Raw genomic sequence first — 17,711 nt, 5'->3', positions numbered from 1 at the left:
GTATTGTTCAATCATTTGGTCAGCAGCTAATAAGACAGATCTTAACAGACTTCAGTTAGTCCAGAATAAGGCGTCCAGATTAGTGTGAAGATGTTCATACTATACTAATATTGATAAAATGCATAATAACCTTTCTTGGCTTCCTGTACAGGCTAAAATATTCTATGGCTTACTTGTAGTTCTAAAGAAAGCAATTCTGTTAAACACACCACATTTATTCTGCTCAGCTGCAGTATCCAGATGAAATACATCATCATATTACACAGTTTTCAACAAGCTGCAATTTAGTAAATGCTCGAGTTAAAAGTAACGTTTTGTAAAACTGTTACATTTAGAGCAACTTTTAAGTGGAATAAGTTGCCTTAAAAAATTAGAGAATTATTCAAAACTTCAATGAACACTTAAAAGCCGATTTACAGAGCTTTTAGTTGTTGTAAATATTGTAAGACATGATTTGTTTTTGAAATTTGTGTAATGTGCCTCAATGTTATTGATATTTATCATCAACATTATGAACTTTATTTATAAAGCACTTTAAAACAACCACAGCTGACAGAAAGTGCTGTACACTGGAACTGTAAAATAAAATTACATGAGATATAAATAAAACACAAATAAAAGAAGAGTGAAATCATTAATTAAATAACTACTTCAATTAAAAAAGAAACTAAGTCTCACTGAGGTTAAAAGCCAAGGAATAAAAGTGGGTTTTAAGACGTGATTTAAAAGTGGACAGTGAAGGGGCCTCTCTAACGTGCATGGGCAAATCATTCCATAACTTTGGAGCCACAATAGAGAAGGCCCCGCCCCTCTGAGCTTCCTTCTGGATCTCGGTACCTCCAGGAGCAGCTGGTCAGCTGACCTGAGAGACCGACAGGGTGTGTGGGGATGAAGAAGCTCAGAGAGGTAAGGCGGGGCAAGACTGTGAAGGCATTTAAAAACAAACATAAGAATTTTAAAATGAACTCTAAAAGACACAGGCAGCCAGTGCAGAGAGGCCAGCACGGGGGTTATATGCTCTCTTTTTTGAGTCCCTGTTAGGAGTCGTGCAGCCGCATTTTGAACCAGCTGCAGACGTGAGAGCAATGACTGACTGACCCCCACATAAAGTGAGTTACAGTCGTCCAGGCGGGAAGAAATAAAAGCATGGATCACTGTTTCAAGGTGCTGCCTCGAAAGAAAAGATTTTACTCTTGCCAGTCGCCTTAAATGATAAAAACCGGACTTCACCACTGCTCTGATTTGGTTGTCCAATTTAAAATCACTGTCCAACTTAAAACCAAGGTCAGTAACCACAGATTTAAAATAGACTTCCAGGGATCCTAAAACAACAGAGGAGGACTCACAGGGACCACTGGGTCAAAACACCAACAGCTCTGTTTTCTTTTCATTAAAATTTAAAAAGTTTAGAGCCAACCAAGCTTTAATGTCATCTAGACAAGTCAAGAGAGGTTTTATGGAGATGCCATCCATGTGTTTTAGTGTCAAATAAAGTTGGCAGTCATCGGCATAACAATGAAATGAGATCCCATGCCTTCTAAGGATAGAACCCAGTGGCCCTAAAATTGAGCCCTGTGGGACGCCGCATGACAGAGGAGCAGAAGACGATTCGTAACCGAGAAGGCTGACAGAGAAATATTATTATTATTATTATTGATTGCTTATATTTGAACAATTGTGAAACCTCACTGTGGATGTAAGAGTGAAATTATGTGGATATCTTGAATCCACTTTATTGTGTAATATTTTATGTGAGTATTTGACGGAAGACGAGCAACATCTGTTGTGGAAGCTAACGGGGTTCCTTTAGAATAAACAAACATAGGATTTATTATCACTGAATAATTCTGTATAAATCTATACAAATTATAGAAATATGTAATAGGAAACAACAAAATAATCTAAATTATAAAATAGTGTGTGTGTGTGTGTGTGTGTGTGTGTGTGTGCATGATTTTAGTGTTTGAACAGTCATGAATTATCTTTAACAGCAGGTTGGATGTAATGTGTTAGAACTACCAGCAGGTGGGGATAAGAGACCTTTAAGGTGTTTGGTGCCACGCTCCACCTTCAGGTTTAAAACTAGTGTTAATGGAGTTTGAAGGTTGAGTTTGTTCCACGACTGCATTTCACTCACTGCCTCTGTTTGTATCTCTGTCACTGCAGGACCAACATAGAGCCAGAAGTCAGCGCTCTCAGGAGGCCGACAAACCTCACAGAAGAAAGGGAGAGAAAAAACACACCTGTGACGAGTGTGGGAAGGGTTTTACTGTGAGGGCTTCACTAAAACGGCATCAGGTCATCCACACTGGAGAGAGACCGTTCAGCTGTGACTTGTGTGGGAAGGATTTTACTGTGAGGGCTTCACTAAAACAGCATCAGGTCATCCACACTGGAGAGAGACCGTTCAGCTGTGACTTGTGTGGAAAGTCTTTTTCCTTGAAGGGTTACCTAAAACAACACCAACTCATCCACAGTGGAGTTAAAGCGTACAGCTGTGATCAGTGTGGCAGAGCTTTTACTCAAAGTAGCCACTTACAGAGTCATCTAGTTACCCACTCTGGAATTAAGCCATACAGCTGTGATCAGTGTGGGAAGGGTTTTACTCTGAAAGCTTCACTAAAACAGCATCAGGTCATCCACACTGGAGAGAGACCGTTGAGCTGTGACTTGTGTGGAAAGTCTTTTTCCTTGAAGGGTTCCCTAATAAAACACCAGCTCATCCACAGTGGAGTTAAAGCGTACAGCTGTGATCAGTGTGGCAGAGCTTTTACTCACAGTAGCCACTTACAGAAGCATCTAGTTACCCACTCTGGAATTAAGGCATACAGCTGTGACATCTGTGGAAAAACTTTCAGCCAAAGAGGGCACCGAAATGAACACCTACGCATTCACACCAGACATGATGTGTACTGCTGTGAACAGTGTGGCAAATACTTTACAACAGACGCACAGTTACAACGACACATGTTTACCCACACTGAGGAGAGACCTTATCAATGTGACCTGTGTGAGAAGACTTTTAAAGCTCCACATCACCTGAGAGAACACAAACAGATCCACACCAGAAAGAGACTCTACAAGTGCAGCTACTGTGAGGTATGTATTTATATTGTTATCTTGTCATTTTAGCCTGACTGTTTGGAACAACTCTGCTCATTAAACTGTGTTAGCATGTTAGCAATTCTACTGCATGGAAAAGCAGCTCTGAGTGATTATTCAGATTTTCCTTTCAGTTATGATTTTAGTATTACTGTAGTATTATGGTGGTAGTATTGTAGTTATTGCAGCCCAGTAAACTGAGTGTGTTAACTGAAACAGTCAAATGTAGTTGGACGTCTGCAGAGATGCTCTTTATTTCAGGCGACGTTCAGGATACAAATGTTGAAGGACTGACTTACACTGTCTTTGTGTCTTTGTTTAGAAGCAGAGCGACACAGATGGATCCAGTTCTCAACCCTGTCATCACTGTGGTGGTGGGAAAGACTTTCATTGTGACCTCTGTGGAAAAACTTTCAGTCAGCAAAAGACCCTAAAAGTACATCAACGTAGACACACTGGAGACAAACTGAAATACTGCAAAGAATGTGGGAGAAGCTTCACCACATCAAGTGATTTAAAACAACATGAACTGATTCACAGTGGGGTTAAAAAGCACCTCTGTGATCAGTGTGGGTCATCCTTCACCACTGCAGGTCAGCTTAAATCACACAAACGAGTCCACACAGGAGAGAAACCACACAAGTGCAGACACTGTGAGAGAAGCTTCTCACATTCAAGTACTTGTAACAGGCATGAACGTGCACACATGGAAGGAAACTACAGCTGTGACCAGTGTGACAAGAGCTTCAGGAATCTCAGATCATACTCTGCACACAAACGATCCCACGTTACTAATAAACTGTTTCACTGTTACCAATGTGCCCAAACATTCACCTCATTGTCTGCTCTGTGCAAACATCAGCGCGATCACTCAGGGCTGAAATCACTCCCATCACTGGATCACAGTGAATCTGAAGACACAGAAAGATCCTCTGGTTTCTGTGTCAGACTCAAAAAGCTTGAGATCAGGCTCCACAGAGTTCAGATAGAATCATTTAAACTTGTGTTGAACTGAACTGGTTGCTGGGCTGAACTTCTACATAATACAGATCTACATGGGATCTTCTTTTCTGTTGTTTTACTGAGTCAGTTTTGTCCTTTTTTCTCTGTCCTGGTTTTGCTCGTCTGTAAATGATTGAAACTCAGTCAAATAGTTCATTGTTCTCCAGCAAAACGTTTTGGAAACTCATGTTTAACCTTTAAAACTCTGACATGTTTTAGCACACAAGGCTTCATCGGGGAGTTCACTCATGATTGGACCATGAGAACAAAGGTTTTTAGTTCTTTCAAAGAGAGTCTTGGAGATGTTTGATGTTTCTGTTTTTCTGAAACCACCTGAAAGAAAAACTATTTTTCTTGCTTTATGTAGTGTGGAAGTTTTTAATGTTTCTTCATCTGTGATGTTCTTGAATGTGTTCACGTGAAGATGGTACAAATAAACTGTCCTTTCAGCTTTAGCTCCTAATTTATTCATTATTTATGGATGTAGCACAGCAGCCGTCTCTTGATTAACACATGGAGGGCTCGGGATCTGATGGTGTCGTCTCCCTAATTTGCCCACTCAGTAAATCTCACTCATGGCCAAGAAATTGAAATAAACCTTGTTTCCCTGCTGGATAGTGATCCACTGTAACTCTGCTCCTCCTTCCTGTTTAGGATTTCTGTGGCTGAAGTAAAATTCCCTCCATCCATCACTTATCCCAGCTAACCCAAAGTGAAATAAAGTTTTGCTGGTCTTAAAAAAGCATTACAATAATGGGCATTACCAATGCAAACTGAATGATACAGAAGATGAAAGAAGAGACTTTGATCAGTTAATAAAGCTCATGATCTGGATTCATTGTGGCTGCTACACAGATACTTCTGGGTCACTTCTCTCAGTTAGGAACCTTCCTCACCAAACTGACTGTTGGACCACACCCCTGGTTTCATGAGAAATTGTTTCAGCCATGATTTCTCTTCCTGTATTTCAGAGTAAAGACTGAAGTGACAAATGGAAGCATGTTTAAAAAACACAATGTGAGAGAGACGTTGAGGTCCTTAGAAGTTACCCTGGGTTTTTCTGTCACCCTGCTAGATGTTACTGTTGAGAAATCAGTTTTACCCCGGTTCTTCTTATTCCTCGAGCATCCAGAGATGGCACCGGACTCAGTAGTCATTTTCACAAAATCTTTATTCATCTACATTCATCTTCATTCATCTTTAAGCATGCACTTCTAGAAGGGAAGATGAGGCCGGTGTCCCTCTACAAAAATCTTCACTCCTTTGTTGGTTACAGTCAGCTTTATAGAAGTGACCCCATCATAAAACCCCCTCTACGGTGTGCTGCAAACTCTGTCTGTGTGTATGTGCACGAGCACGTGAATGCCTACATGTGCACGTTCCCACGTGTCTATGTGAGTGCTCGTGAGTGAGTGTGTGCGCATACCTGTGTGTATGTGTGAGTGCACATGAGTGAGTGTGCGTGTGGATGTGTGTGTGTAACAGTTAAAACACTGTGGGGGTAGATGACTCCCTAGAGGTCATAAACCCCTACCTTGCATCCTCTGGGGAATTTCCACTCAGTGGGGGAGAAGCCTTCTAAAATCTACTCCTAACTTCACAAGAGAGTGAGGCCTTTATTACTTTACAAACAGTGTCCCTACAATAATTCTACATTCTATGATAACATATTTCTAAACTCTAAAATAAGCTAAACATTCCTACAAGTCCCCCTTTTTTATCTGCTCCATGGCAGATAAAACTAAACTAAATCTTTCACCATAATGTTTTCATACTGTGACTCCCCATTTCCCAAAAGTGGCATCATGGTGTCGGCCTTTGTATCAGACTCTCCCACAGCACGATTGATGAGTCTTACGAACAAGGCTCTGATACAAGGCACACAACAACACCCACATGTCACTAATACTGCAATGAAAACAGACAAAGAAACCATAATTGACATACGTAATAAAATCTTTCCATTGCCCAAAGACAGAGGTCGTCCACGCTTCCAACAGGTCATCTAATCCCGAATGCTCATACACTGCGGTGGACGTCTTTAGGCCTTCCAGAACTCGGGTCACAGAGCCGTCGGGAACTGTGTTATTTGGAATGAAAGTACAATACATATCCCCAAACGCCCCCTTTTTATCCCAACAACATATCTAACGCCATCCGATTTAGTACTGCCATTAAAGACGTTGGACTCAACTGTTCAGTAAGCCCTTGCATTTAATGACAGCACAAAGATCAAATGCATACGAGATTGTGGACCCTTTAACGTAGTCCAACTCTACACCGCCATAATAATCCAAACACTCATCTGATTTACCTGTTTCACTACGTTTGGTTCGCTCCACCGTGGCCTGTGATGGTGGAGTTGCTGGAATGGATTCAGGTCTGTCTCTGGGCAATTCACTTGCAAGAAAAATCACAGTTACAATCACAACAGTTATCACTCCTAACACTACCATTGCTCTCCACTTTCCCCATAACCCCATTTTAGTTATTTCTCTCATCGCTTTTGTCCAATGTAATCTCACTTGTTCTTTTGTTTTGTTTTGTCTTTTTGTTTTTTATTTACTTTTGTTTTCGTCGTTATTATTATTATTATTTTTAAACCTTTATCTTCTGAGTCGGGTGATTCTCTCTTACTCTTCTTTCTTCAACTTCCGGGGTAGACTACCCTTCAGTCGTTGCATGGATCAGGGATTTATTCTGTCCCTGGGCTGGGATCCATGTAGGGGGGTCTCAGCCGAGTTCCCCCTCTTTTCCTTTGCAGAGAGCCTTTCCGACCTCTTAGGCTCTTCCGCTACAGCACACTAGCTCCAGTGGTACCAGGTTTCCCCTTTCCCTTTCAGTCGGACCGCGTGTGAGGTCCTGGTCTCCACCTTGAATGGACCCCCCGTCCACCTGGGCTCGTTCCACTTTCGTTTGTAGACCTTCAGCCACACCCACTTTGCCTCTGGCACCTCACGACATCTACAAATTGAAAAAATAACACTCCTCTCGCCACACGGCTTTCGCCATGTGTCAACTCCCCAATGAGACATGCATAAGAATGTTGCACAGTCTCCCTAAAACAATCTAAATCAAACTTCACATTTGCAACCAACTATAGATCATGAAAGTGATAAAGTACTCAGCATAACAGACAAGTATCATGTGCAGGTTTTCTCCAATCATTAAATCACTATTATTACCATAATTTGTCCCAAATCATGAATCATCCCAATTTATTCCACAATTTAATCTGTGACTTCCCTTAAACAATGTCACTCCACCCATTTCATCACTATGAGCTCAATAGCCCATCTTCAAATATTCCATAAAAGCTGCATCCCTTATTTGTTTTTCTCATGTCACTTGTCCACTTCTGCTGAATGCTACATGCACTCTTAAAGAAAACAAAACCTGTAATAAAGAAACAAACATCCACCAATTGTTCTGCTAAAAACCACATCATCAAATCACATAAAAAACTGCAATGCTGTAGAAAAAATGCAAATGTTAGCGCTGCGCAGGTGTGTACACACTTTCTCACAGTAACTTCTGTGAGTACCACAAGCCCATGAATAACACACCTCTGATAGATTCACAAACATAAAAATGGCATTTAAAAGGTTAAACCATCACGCAACCTCAGATGTTGCTATCATTTTTCTGCTCCTGTAACAGAGACACACACAGAGATACATCCACACCTTTGTCAGGTGGGGGTTGACTTCACGCAATGGTGTTAAGTCAGTCAGTCTTGTCAGCTTTTACCAGTCAGTCAGTTTGTTTTATTTCCATTCATTCATTCATTCATTCATCCATTCTTACTTTCTTTGCTGATAGTGGAACCTGTCGTCGCATTTAGTTTCCACTCTCAGCAAAATGACGTCATTTCAAAAAGAAAAGAAGAACTTTAGATCAGATTACATCGCTGAATCCTTTTTGGACAGGGACTTGTCCCAATAAGTGGCTTTCTCCAGAGCCCATTTTAATGTGGAGAAACCCACCCGCAACGGTTTTCTTCCCGACGTGCAGATCTGCTTAAAGAAAAGAAATTCACAAACAAAAATCAGTGCACTGTTCAAAAAATAAAAATAAAATGAAAAATGACAAATAAACTGAAAAACAAAAGAAAAAATACAAAAGCCCGGTCTTAGGACTTGTCACAAAATGTTCTTTCTCTTATAGGTGAGAAAACACCCGTACTTCAAAAACAAAAACAAAACAAAACAAAAATCTGCCAGTTTCACTCATTTAAACTCTGGCTGCAAGATTCTGATCACCCTGCTCTCATGTTCCCCAAAATAATACTAATTCAGTCGTCTATGTATCAGTTCTCAACCCACTCAATAAACCAGACAGGATGATGGTAACCGTATTGCCTACTTAAAATTGTGTGTGTGTGTGTGTGTGTGTGTGTGTGTGTGTGTGTGTGTGTGTGTGTGTGTGTGTGTGTGTGTGTGCCCTCACAGAAGGAAGGTCACAAACCAATGATTCTAAAGACAGAACAGAAAGATACAGTTGGAAGATGAATGATTGCGTTTTTATGATGCGTAGTAAAACGACCCCTTCTTCTTCTTCTCTTTGTTGGTGTTGTTCGTGTGCGCGCACGTGTGTGTGTGTGTGTGTGTGTGTGTGTGTGTGTGTGTGTGTGTGTGTGTGTGTGTGTGTGTGTGTGTGTGTATGCCTTAGAAGTCAAATAATACATTAGCCATACTTAAAAAAACATCTGAATTTCATTTAGAACTGAGATTCTAAGTTGTAAGCAGAAATCTTATGCACAGCCAGAAACATGTTTCCCCACTTTCACAAAGCTGAGGTGTCAAATCCACAACCCCCAACAAATGGTTTGTTACACGCGGGTGTGAAGGGCAAGCTTTACTTACACAGCCTCACACACAGTAGATTTTTAAAGTTTTTGGGTACAGTGGTTTAGCCACAGATGCAACATCCACTTTTGATAAAGATCCCTCCACCTGTTTATTTCTTAAGAAATTAAGCATCTTTATTAAGCTCTTATTTATAAATGTCTACACAATAATAGACACTGTGTGCTCTGTGACATTATAGTCTTCTACTGCTGCTTCCATCGGTTTGCATTTTAAACTCCCGGCCTTTCAGTTTGTTATGAACGACTTTATATGTTGATGATGAACATCAAGTTCACCAGGGAAGACACAAAGGACAACTGTTTGCCTTTCCTGGACTGCGCTGTGCACATTGAAGAGAACGGCAACCTCAACATCGAAATTTACCGGAAGCCCACACACACAGACCAGTACCTCCTCTTTGACTCCCATCACCCTCTGGAACACAAACTTGGAGTAATTAGGACCCTACACCACCGGGCAGAACATGTTCCCTCTAAGCCTGAAGGAAAAAAGAAGGAACACACACGTGTAAAGGAAGCACTCAAAACGTGCGGCTATCCTAAATGGGCGTTTTTAAAGTCAGCAAAGAGGCAAAGAAAAGAAGACCAGACACCAGCGAAGGAGGATAAGAAGGACAGACGCAACAACATTGTCATCCCCTATGTAGCCGGTGTATCAGAGAAACTCAGGAGAGTTTTCTCCAAGCATGACATCCCGGTGCATTTCAGACCCAACAACACGCTCAGACACAAACTGGTTCACCCGAAAGACAAAACGCCAAAACACAAACTTAACAACGTGGTGTATGCTGTACAGTGAAGCGAGGAATGCCCAGACCTCTACATTGGAGAGACCAAACAGCCACTTCACAAGCGCATGGCACAACACAGAAGAGCCACCTCCACAGGACAAGACTCAGCTGTCCATCTGCATCTTAAGGTCAAAGGTCACTCTTTCGAGGATGCCAATGTTCACATTTTGGACAGAGAGGACAGATGGTTTGAAAGAGGAGTGAAAGAAGCCATCTATGTCCACTGTGAGCGACCATCATTGAACAGAGGCGGGGGTTTACGACACCAACTCTCTGCCATCTATAATCCAGTTTTGAGATCCCTCCCAGACGCCTTAACGCCCACTCACACCCTGGGCCATCTGATCTCAGGAATTCGCATGACAAGGTGGGGCCAAGTTTCACAATGAACTCACCCGAAACTCTGGCTGATTGGGACCCACACCCAGTTTCACACCTTGGCTCAGGCGATTAGAGGATCATCAGGGGGTCCTTTTGTCCCTCTGTGGGGGGTCACTCCCACTAGGTTTATATCTGGGACTCTCCACCATTTGACCTTAGAACTGAAGAAGCTTCTCGGATGAGAGGTGAAACGTCTTCAAGTAACTTAAAGAAGTCCAGACGCTTTTCTTTGCAAGCTCCTTTGACTACGATGACCTGGATGACTGAGAACCTTCACAGATATATGAATATAAAACAGTGTGAACAACAAAACATCAGCTTTGGAAACTTTGATGTAAAATTCTGCAATTGTTTTCTCAGATATAGCATAAATCAAACTAACATACATCAGTGTGTTATTAATGTGCACACACACACACACACACACACACACACACACGTGTTACAATAAACAGCTCTTATGCTTCTGTATGATTCTCAGTGCTTTCCATTTGCGTGTCCACAGGTTGCTGTAAGTGCTGCTTGACTGCAGTTTGCTCTAATTTCAAGTGGTTTGCTGTCACAAAGCCAACAGGAAGTCCGGCCATGGTTGAGCCAACTGAAGATGGGTTGAAGGTGGCGTCCTCGTTTCCTCTGTGAGTGCGAGAGGACAGACAAAGCAAACACCGTTTGGACAGCATTAAAATATTTACACTGATGATTAATGTTGTGTCTTTGCACCTGTAGCGATACATGTTGGAAAATGGAGACTTTAGCCACCAAGACTGACGTGCCTGGAAACTTCCCTGTGAGTACGCCCACAAAGACAGGAAACAGTTTAGCCACCGCGGTTAATCCTCCATCATCATCATCCAGTATTTTTCACATCTTTTCTTCTGCTGTTTCCCTTGTTGTCAGTCACGGGGTTTGTGACTGAAATGCGTGTGGTCGACGGGAAGCCTGACGAGTACGGCCTGAATCATTCCATCAACACCGGACGGAGTGAAACCTTTGTTGAAAACAGATTATATGGTAACGTTGCATTTAGCTTCAGTAAACTGTGAAGTTACAGCAGCAGATTTACATCACGTGGCTTCACAGGAAGTAGTCTGGACCTCAGCGCTGAGGTTCAAGCAGCTCTGCTTGCAGACGGTATCCTTCCTGAAAATGTTCTTCATCTTCCTAAAACCAGAACTTTTACATTGGTGCTGAAGTTCTATATAAAAACTGCCTGAAATACAAAGTGATGTTGTGCACTGATTACCTCACACTTTCCATGTTTCCTTCTACAGAGGAGTGTCCGCCTGAGTGTTTTGTCTGATCTGTTGTTGATCGTCTCATTGACACTGCATGCAGATCTGACACCAGGGCTGGACTGGGACAAAAAATGGTCCCGGGCATTTTGACTGGAGACCGGCCCACCAGGTATTAAAGGAAAAACCATAAAGCCTTTGAATGAAAACAAACGCAGGGTTGAGTAACCCCGAACTGTCCAACTCGGAATATTCGGTTTCAGAAAGGCTGATAACAATTAGTTCAGTCAACGCGGAGTTGCTTTAACCCCAAGTGAAGCGCGTGGACGAGGATACATAAAGCCCTGATAAGCGGAGCACAGATTAAGCGAGTCACCATGGAGACGGAGGGAAAGAAGGCGCGGTCAATGTATTTCACAGCGCTTGAGGCCGAAATTCTGATGGCAGCATATGCCGATAACATGCAAATTCCGCGGAAAAAAGTAACACAGCCACAGCTGCAAAAGAAAGAGAGCATGCATGGCAAAACATAGCCGACAGAGTCAATGCGTGAGTGTTAATATAAACATTGATCTAGGGATTTCCACCCATTTAACACGTTATTTTATCATATGTTATTTTATTTGTTATTTTATACATTTTATTTTGTGATGTGATGTGAGCGCAGGTGCAACCCAACAGGCCCCAAACGTTCCTGGCAGCAAGTAAAAATGAAATATAAAAATATAGTCCAAACAGGTAAGGTGTAATTGTATTATGAGCCATAGTGCTTGGTCTGTTTGTCCGATGTAAATCAATTGCAGTTAGAGGCTACATTAATTTTCTTTCTGTAAGTACTTATTGAAATTATCTGAGCACATTACAAGTACATATTTGCTTACTCTGTGTGCTCAAATGTGACCCGTTATAGCCAACAGAAAAAAAGCGGAGGCCCGAAAAACAGGTGGGGGTCCTCCACCACCACCACTCACAGAGGCTCAGCAGTTGGCCCTCAGCCAAAACAGTGGGCGCCCTGTGGCCGAAGGCATCTCTGCGGGGACATCCTCTGAGTCAATAACCCCGCAAGACACAAGTGCCTACATAAGGGGTAAATTCAAAATAATACATGATGTGCATACATCCTTTCTTCACAGTCACCTTTGCAGTGCTACTCATTCATTTGATAAACTCTTTACCATAATGAATTATTTTGTAGTGAAGTTATTTTCCTACTGATTCTGCCTTCCCTCAGTCTTGGTTGTCTTTGAGAGCATAATGACAATGAAGTGTAAGGTGATTGGTATGTTTGTTAATTGCCATTTGGTCCCTTGTAAGTTATAAGTGACCTGTATAAACCTCATATTCTACCAGTTGATGGTGATGGTGTACTGCATCTGGTGCAGCCTCCTGTTGAGCCAGACCAACATGCAGTTGTGAGTAATACTCCACAGATTATATGAGTTTACAGTAGAACAGCAATGTTGTTTATTTCTTTACTACAGGAAAATAATGAAGAAACATTGACAGCTGTTACAGAGGAGGAAGCAACAGAGACACTTTATGAGGTTTACATCTTTTAATACTTTGTGTACAGGAAATACAGGCGACCAATAAAGCCAGTTGAACAAAAAATCTGTTTATTCTTCTTTCAACATGTTGAGGTGATGGGTCAAAAGAAATGATTGTGACATATGGTGTCTCTGACTGCGCTTCCATCTTGTATGTCCGTGGGAGGGTCAGGATGTTCATGGTTTGGATCACTGCTGATGTTTGGTTCAGAAGGACAGTGTTCTCCTCTAATTGTGGCAATGTTGTGAAGAATCACACATGCCACAATAATGTCACATGCCCTTTCTGGGGTGACCCTGAGTCTTTGCAGGCACTGGAACCGGGCCTTAAGCATTCCGATAGTCATTTCAATTCTGGCTCTTGTCCTGCAATTAGCCAGATTATATCGCTGCTGTGGGCCCGGTTCAGGGTCAGAGTAAGGGGTAAGCAAATAGGGTAAACATGGATACCCCCTATCACCAAGCAAGTAGCCAGTGAACTCTCCTAAGACAGAAGGATACACTTCAGTTCAAATGTCCCTGAAGCAATTGGTCTTTATATATTTTAAGGTATTCTCAACTCACCATGTCCAAATTTTGTGCTCAGTGTACATTCACGGAATATTTGTGAGTCATGGACAGAGCCTGGCCACTTGGCTTCCACATTTGTGATAATGTTGGCAGCATCACATATGATCTTCACAGTGCAGAGAACACAAATTAGCATCCATTACTATAATGAAATAATTTGTTAGTTTGAAATGCTACAGGGAACTATGTACCTGTACATTAATGCTGTGGAAAGACTTCCTGTTCACATAGTCTCCTTCATTTACTGAAGGAGCAATGATTGGAATGTGAGTGCCATCTGTACAGCCAATCACGCCTGGGAACCCTGAAAATATATGTAAAATTTAAGTAGTAGTTCAAGTATCACCACATCATACATTAAGTTTTGGTCATCCTGATACCTGCAATTTTGTGGCATCCCTCTTTGATGAATCTTGTGGGTCTATGACCGGGGAACACCACAAACGAGTGCAGGAGACGTTTCAGTGCAACTGTAACATTCCTGACTGCCCGACAGACGGTAGCCTTGGAAACGTGCTCAGCGTCACCAATATTATACAGAAAGCTAATTAGTAAGAGTATTGTTACTCTCCGCAGGAGTAGTCCAGCAGTAGAAATCAGTCCAATAACAAGGTGTGTAACATCTAGCAGGGTGACAGAAAAACCCAGGGTAACTTCTAAGGACCTCAACGTCTCTCTCACATTGTGTTTTTTAAACATGCTTCCATTTGTCACTTCAGTCTTTACTCTGAAATACAGGAAGAGAAATCATGGCTGAAACAATTTCTCATGAAACCAGGGGTGTGGTCCAACAGTCAGTTTGGTGAGGAAGGTTCCTAACTGAGAGAAGTGACCCAGAAGTATCTGTGTAGCAGCCACAATGAATCCAGATCATGAGCTTTATTAACTGATCAAAGTCTCTTCTTTCATCTTCTGTATCATTCAGTTTGCATTGGTAATGCCCATTATTGTAATGCTTTTTTAAGACCAGCAAAACTTTATTTCACTTTGGGTTAGCTGGGATAAGTGATGGATGGAGGGAATTTTACTTCAGCCACAGAAATCCTAAACAGGAAGGAGGAGCAGAGTTACAGTGGATCACTATCCAGCAGGGAAACAAGGTTTATTTCAATTTCTTGGCCATGAGTGAGATTTACTGAGTGGGCAAATTAGGGAGACGACACCATCAGTTCCCGAGCCCTCCATGTGTTAATCAAAAGACGGCTGCTGTGCTACATCCATAAATAATGAATAAATTAGGAGCTAAAGCTGAAAGGACAGTTTATTTGTACCATCTTCACGTGAACACATTCAAGAACATCACAGATGAAGAAACATTAAAAACTTCCACACTACATAAAGCAAGAAAAATAGTTTTTCTTTCAGGTGGTTTCAGAAAAACAGAAACATCAAACATCTCCAAGACTCTCTTTGAAAGAACTAAAAACCTTTGTTCTCATGGTCCAATCATGAGTGAACTCCCCGATGAAGCCTTGTGTGCTAAAACATGTCAGAGTTTTAAAGGTTAAACATGAGTTTCCAAAACGTTTTGCTGGAGAACAATGAACTATTTGACTGAGTTTCAATCATTTACAGACGAGCAAAACCAGGACAGAGAAAAAAGGACAAAACTGACTCAGTAAAACAACAGAAAAGAAGATCCCATGTAGATCTGTATTATGTAGAAGTTCAGCCCAACAACCAGTTCAGTTCAACACAAGTTTAAATGATTCTATCTGAACTCTGTGGAGCCTGATCTCAAGCTTTTTGAGTCTGACACAGAAACCAGAGGATCTTTCTGTGTCTTCAGATTCACTGTGATCCAGTGATGGGAGTGATTTCAGCCCTGAGTGATCGCGCTGATGTTTGCACAGAGCAGACAATGAGGTGAATGTTTGGGCACATTGGTAACAGTGAAACAGTTTATTAGTAACGTGGGATCGTTTGTGTGCAGAGTATGATCTGAGATTCCTGAAGCTCTTGTCACACTGGTCACAGCTGTAGTTTCCTTCCATGTGTGCACGTTCATGAAGGTTACGACTACCTGACTGTGAGAAGCTTCTCTCACAGTGTCTGCACTTGTGTGGTTTCTCTCCTGTGTGGACTCCTTTGTGTGATTTAAGCTGACCTGCAGTGGTGAAGGATGACCCACACTGATCACAGAGGTGCTTTTTAACCCCACTGTGAATCAGTTCATGTCGTTTTAAGTGATGTAATGTGGTGAAGCTTCTCCCACATTCTTTGCAGTATTTCAGTTTGTCTCCAGTGTGTCTACGTTGATGTGTTTTAAGGGCAGCTTGCCGACTGAAAGTTTTTCCACAGAGGTCACAATGAAAGTCTTTCCCACCACCACAGTGATGACAGGGTTGAGAACTGGATCCATCTGTGTCGCTCTGCTTCTAAACAAAGACACAAAGACAGTGTAAGTCAGTCCTTCAACATTTGTATCCTGAACGTCGCCTGAAATAAAGAGCATCTCTGCAGACGTCCAACTACATTTGACTGTTTCAGTTAACACACTCAGTTTACTGGGCTGCAATAACTACAATACTACCACCATAATACTACAGTAATACTAAAATCATAACTGAAAGGAAAATCTGAATAATCACTCAGAGCTGCTTTTCCATGCAGTAGAATTGCTAACATGCTAACACAGTTTAATGAGCAGAGTTGTTCCAAACAGTCAGGCTAAAATGACAAGATAACAATATAAATACATACCTCACAGTAGCTGCACTTGTAGAGTCTCTTTCTGGTGTGGATCTGTTGGTGTCGTCTCAGGTCATGTGGAGATTTAAAAGTCTTCTCACACAGGTCACATTGATAAGGTCTCTCCTCAGTGTGGGTAAACATGTGTTGTTGTAAGTGTGCGTCTGTTGTAAAGTATTTGCCACACTGTTCACAGCAGTACACATCATGTCTGGTGTGAATGCGTAGGTGTGTATTTCGGCTCCCTCTCTGGCTGAAAGTTTTTCCACAGATGTCACAGCTGTATGCCTTAATTCCAGAGTGGGTAACTAGATGCTTCTGTAAGTGGCTACTGTGAGTAAAAGCTCTGCCACACTGATCACAGCTGTACGCTTTAACTCCACTGTGGATGAGTTGGTGTTTTTTTAGGGAACCCTTCAAGGAAAAAGACTTTCCACACAAGTCACAGCTCAACGGTCTCTCTCCAGTGTGGATGACCTGATGCTGTTTTAGTGAAGCCTTCTCAGTAAAACCTTTCCCACACTCGTCACAGCTGTATGGCTTAATTCCAGAGTGGGTAACTAGATGCCTCTGTAAGCTGCTACTGTGAGTAAAAGCTCTGCCACACTGATCACAGCTGTATGCCTTAATTCCAGAGTGGGTAACTAGATGCCTCTGTAAGCTGCTACTGTGAGTAAAAGCTCTGCCACACTGATCACAGCTGTACGCTTTAACTCCACTGTGGATGAGTTGGTGTGTTTTTAGGGAACCCTTCAAGGAAAAAGACTTTCCACACAAGTCACAGCTGAACGGTCTCTCTCCAGTGTGGATGACCTGATGCTGTTTTAGTTTAGCCCTCACAGTAAAACCCTTCCCACACTCGTCACAGGTGTGTTTTTTCTCTCCCTTTCTTCTGTGAGGTTTGTCGGCCTCCTGAGAGCGCTGACTTCTGGCTCTATGTTGGTCCTGCAGTGACAGAGATACAAACAGAGGCAGTGAGTGAAATGCAGTCGTGGAACAAACTCAACCTTCAAACTCCATTAACACTAGTTTTAAACCTGAAGGTGGAGCGTGGCACCAAACACCTTAAAGGTCTCTTATCCCCACCTGCTGGTAGTTCTAACACATTACATCCAACCTGCTGTTAAAGATAATTCATGACTGTTCAAACACTAAAATCATGCACACACACACTATTTTATAATTTAGATTATTTTGTTGTTTCCTATTACATATTTCTATAATTTGTATAGATTTATACAGAATTATTCAGTGATAATAAATCCTATGTTTGTTTATTCTAAAGGAACCCCGTTAGCTTCCACAACAGATGTTGCTCGTCTTCCGTCAAATACTCACATAAAATATTACACAATAAAGTGGATTCAAGATATCCACATAATTTCACTCTTACATCCACAGTGAGGTTTCACAATTGTTCAAATATAAGCAATCAATAATAATAATAATATCAATAACATTGAGGCACATTACACAAATTTCAAAAACAAATCATGTCTTACAATATTTACAACAACTAAAAGCT

At 41.7% G+C, this 17,711-nt stretch overlaps 2 protein-coding genes and 1 long non-coding RNA gene across 3 annotated transcripts in view; 1 reads left to right on the top strand and 2 right to left on the bottom strand.

The window, feature by feature from the left end:
• Positions 1 to 17,711, bottom strand: part of LOC309702163 (uncharacterized protein) — an 854,297-nt gene that overhangs the window by 601,647 nt on the left and 234,939 nt on the right. The window lies entirely within an intron of this gene.
• Positions 10,672 to 11,221, top strand: LOC309702525. The gene is made up of 3 exons (XR_014275589.1): positions 10,672 to 10,781; positions 10,873 to 10,933; positions 11,044 to 11,221. It is a non-coding gene; the product is annotated as an uncharacterized lncRNA (long non-coding RNA).
• LOC309702341 (putative nuclease HARBI1) lies at positions 12,774 to 17,342 on the bottom strand. The gene is made up of 5 exons (XM_082527028.1): positions 16,199 to 17,342; positions 13,876 to 15,873; positions 13,687 to 13,799; positions 13,490 to 13,601; positions 12,774 to 13,409 (listed from the first exon to the last, which is right to left on the bottom strand). Exons 2-5 carry the CDS (start codon positions 14,192 to 14,194, stop codon positions 13,027 to 13,029), a joined length of 927 nt encoding a protein of 308 aa, XP_082383154.1. The 5' UTR covers positions 14,195 to 15,873; positions 16,199 to 17,342; the 3' UTR covers positions 12,774 to 13,026.

The sequence above is a fragment of the Aulonocara stuartgranti genome (assembly GCF_965226115.1).
Source record: "Aulonocara stuartgranti genome assembly, chromosome: 3".
NCBI classification, from domain to species: domain Eukaryota; kingdom Metazoa; phylum Chordata; class Actinopteri; order Cichliformes; family Cichlidae; genus Aulonocara; species Aulonocara stuartgranti.
The sequence above is the reverse complement of the archived record's forward strand: the minus strand, read 5'-3'. Positions and strand labels throughout refer to the sequence as shown.

Coding starts and splice junctions, on each gene's coding strand:
- LOC309702341 (XM_082527028.1), bottom strand. CDS start 14,194: ATGTTTAAAAAACACAATGTGAGAGAGACGTTGAGGTCCTTAGAAGTT. Junction 13,602..13,686: donor TCCACAGCATTAATGTACAG/GTACATAGTTCC, acceptor TGCACTGTGAAG/ATCATATGTGATGCTGCCAA. Junction 13,410..13,489: donor GAGCACAAAATTTGGACATG/GTGAGTTGAGAA, acceptor CTTCTGTCTTAG/GAGAGTTCACTGGCTACTTG.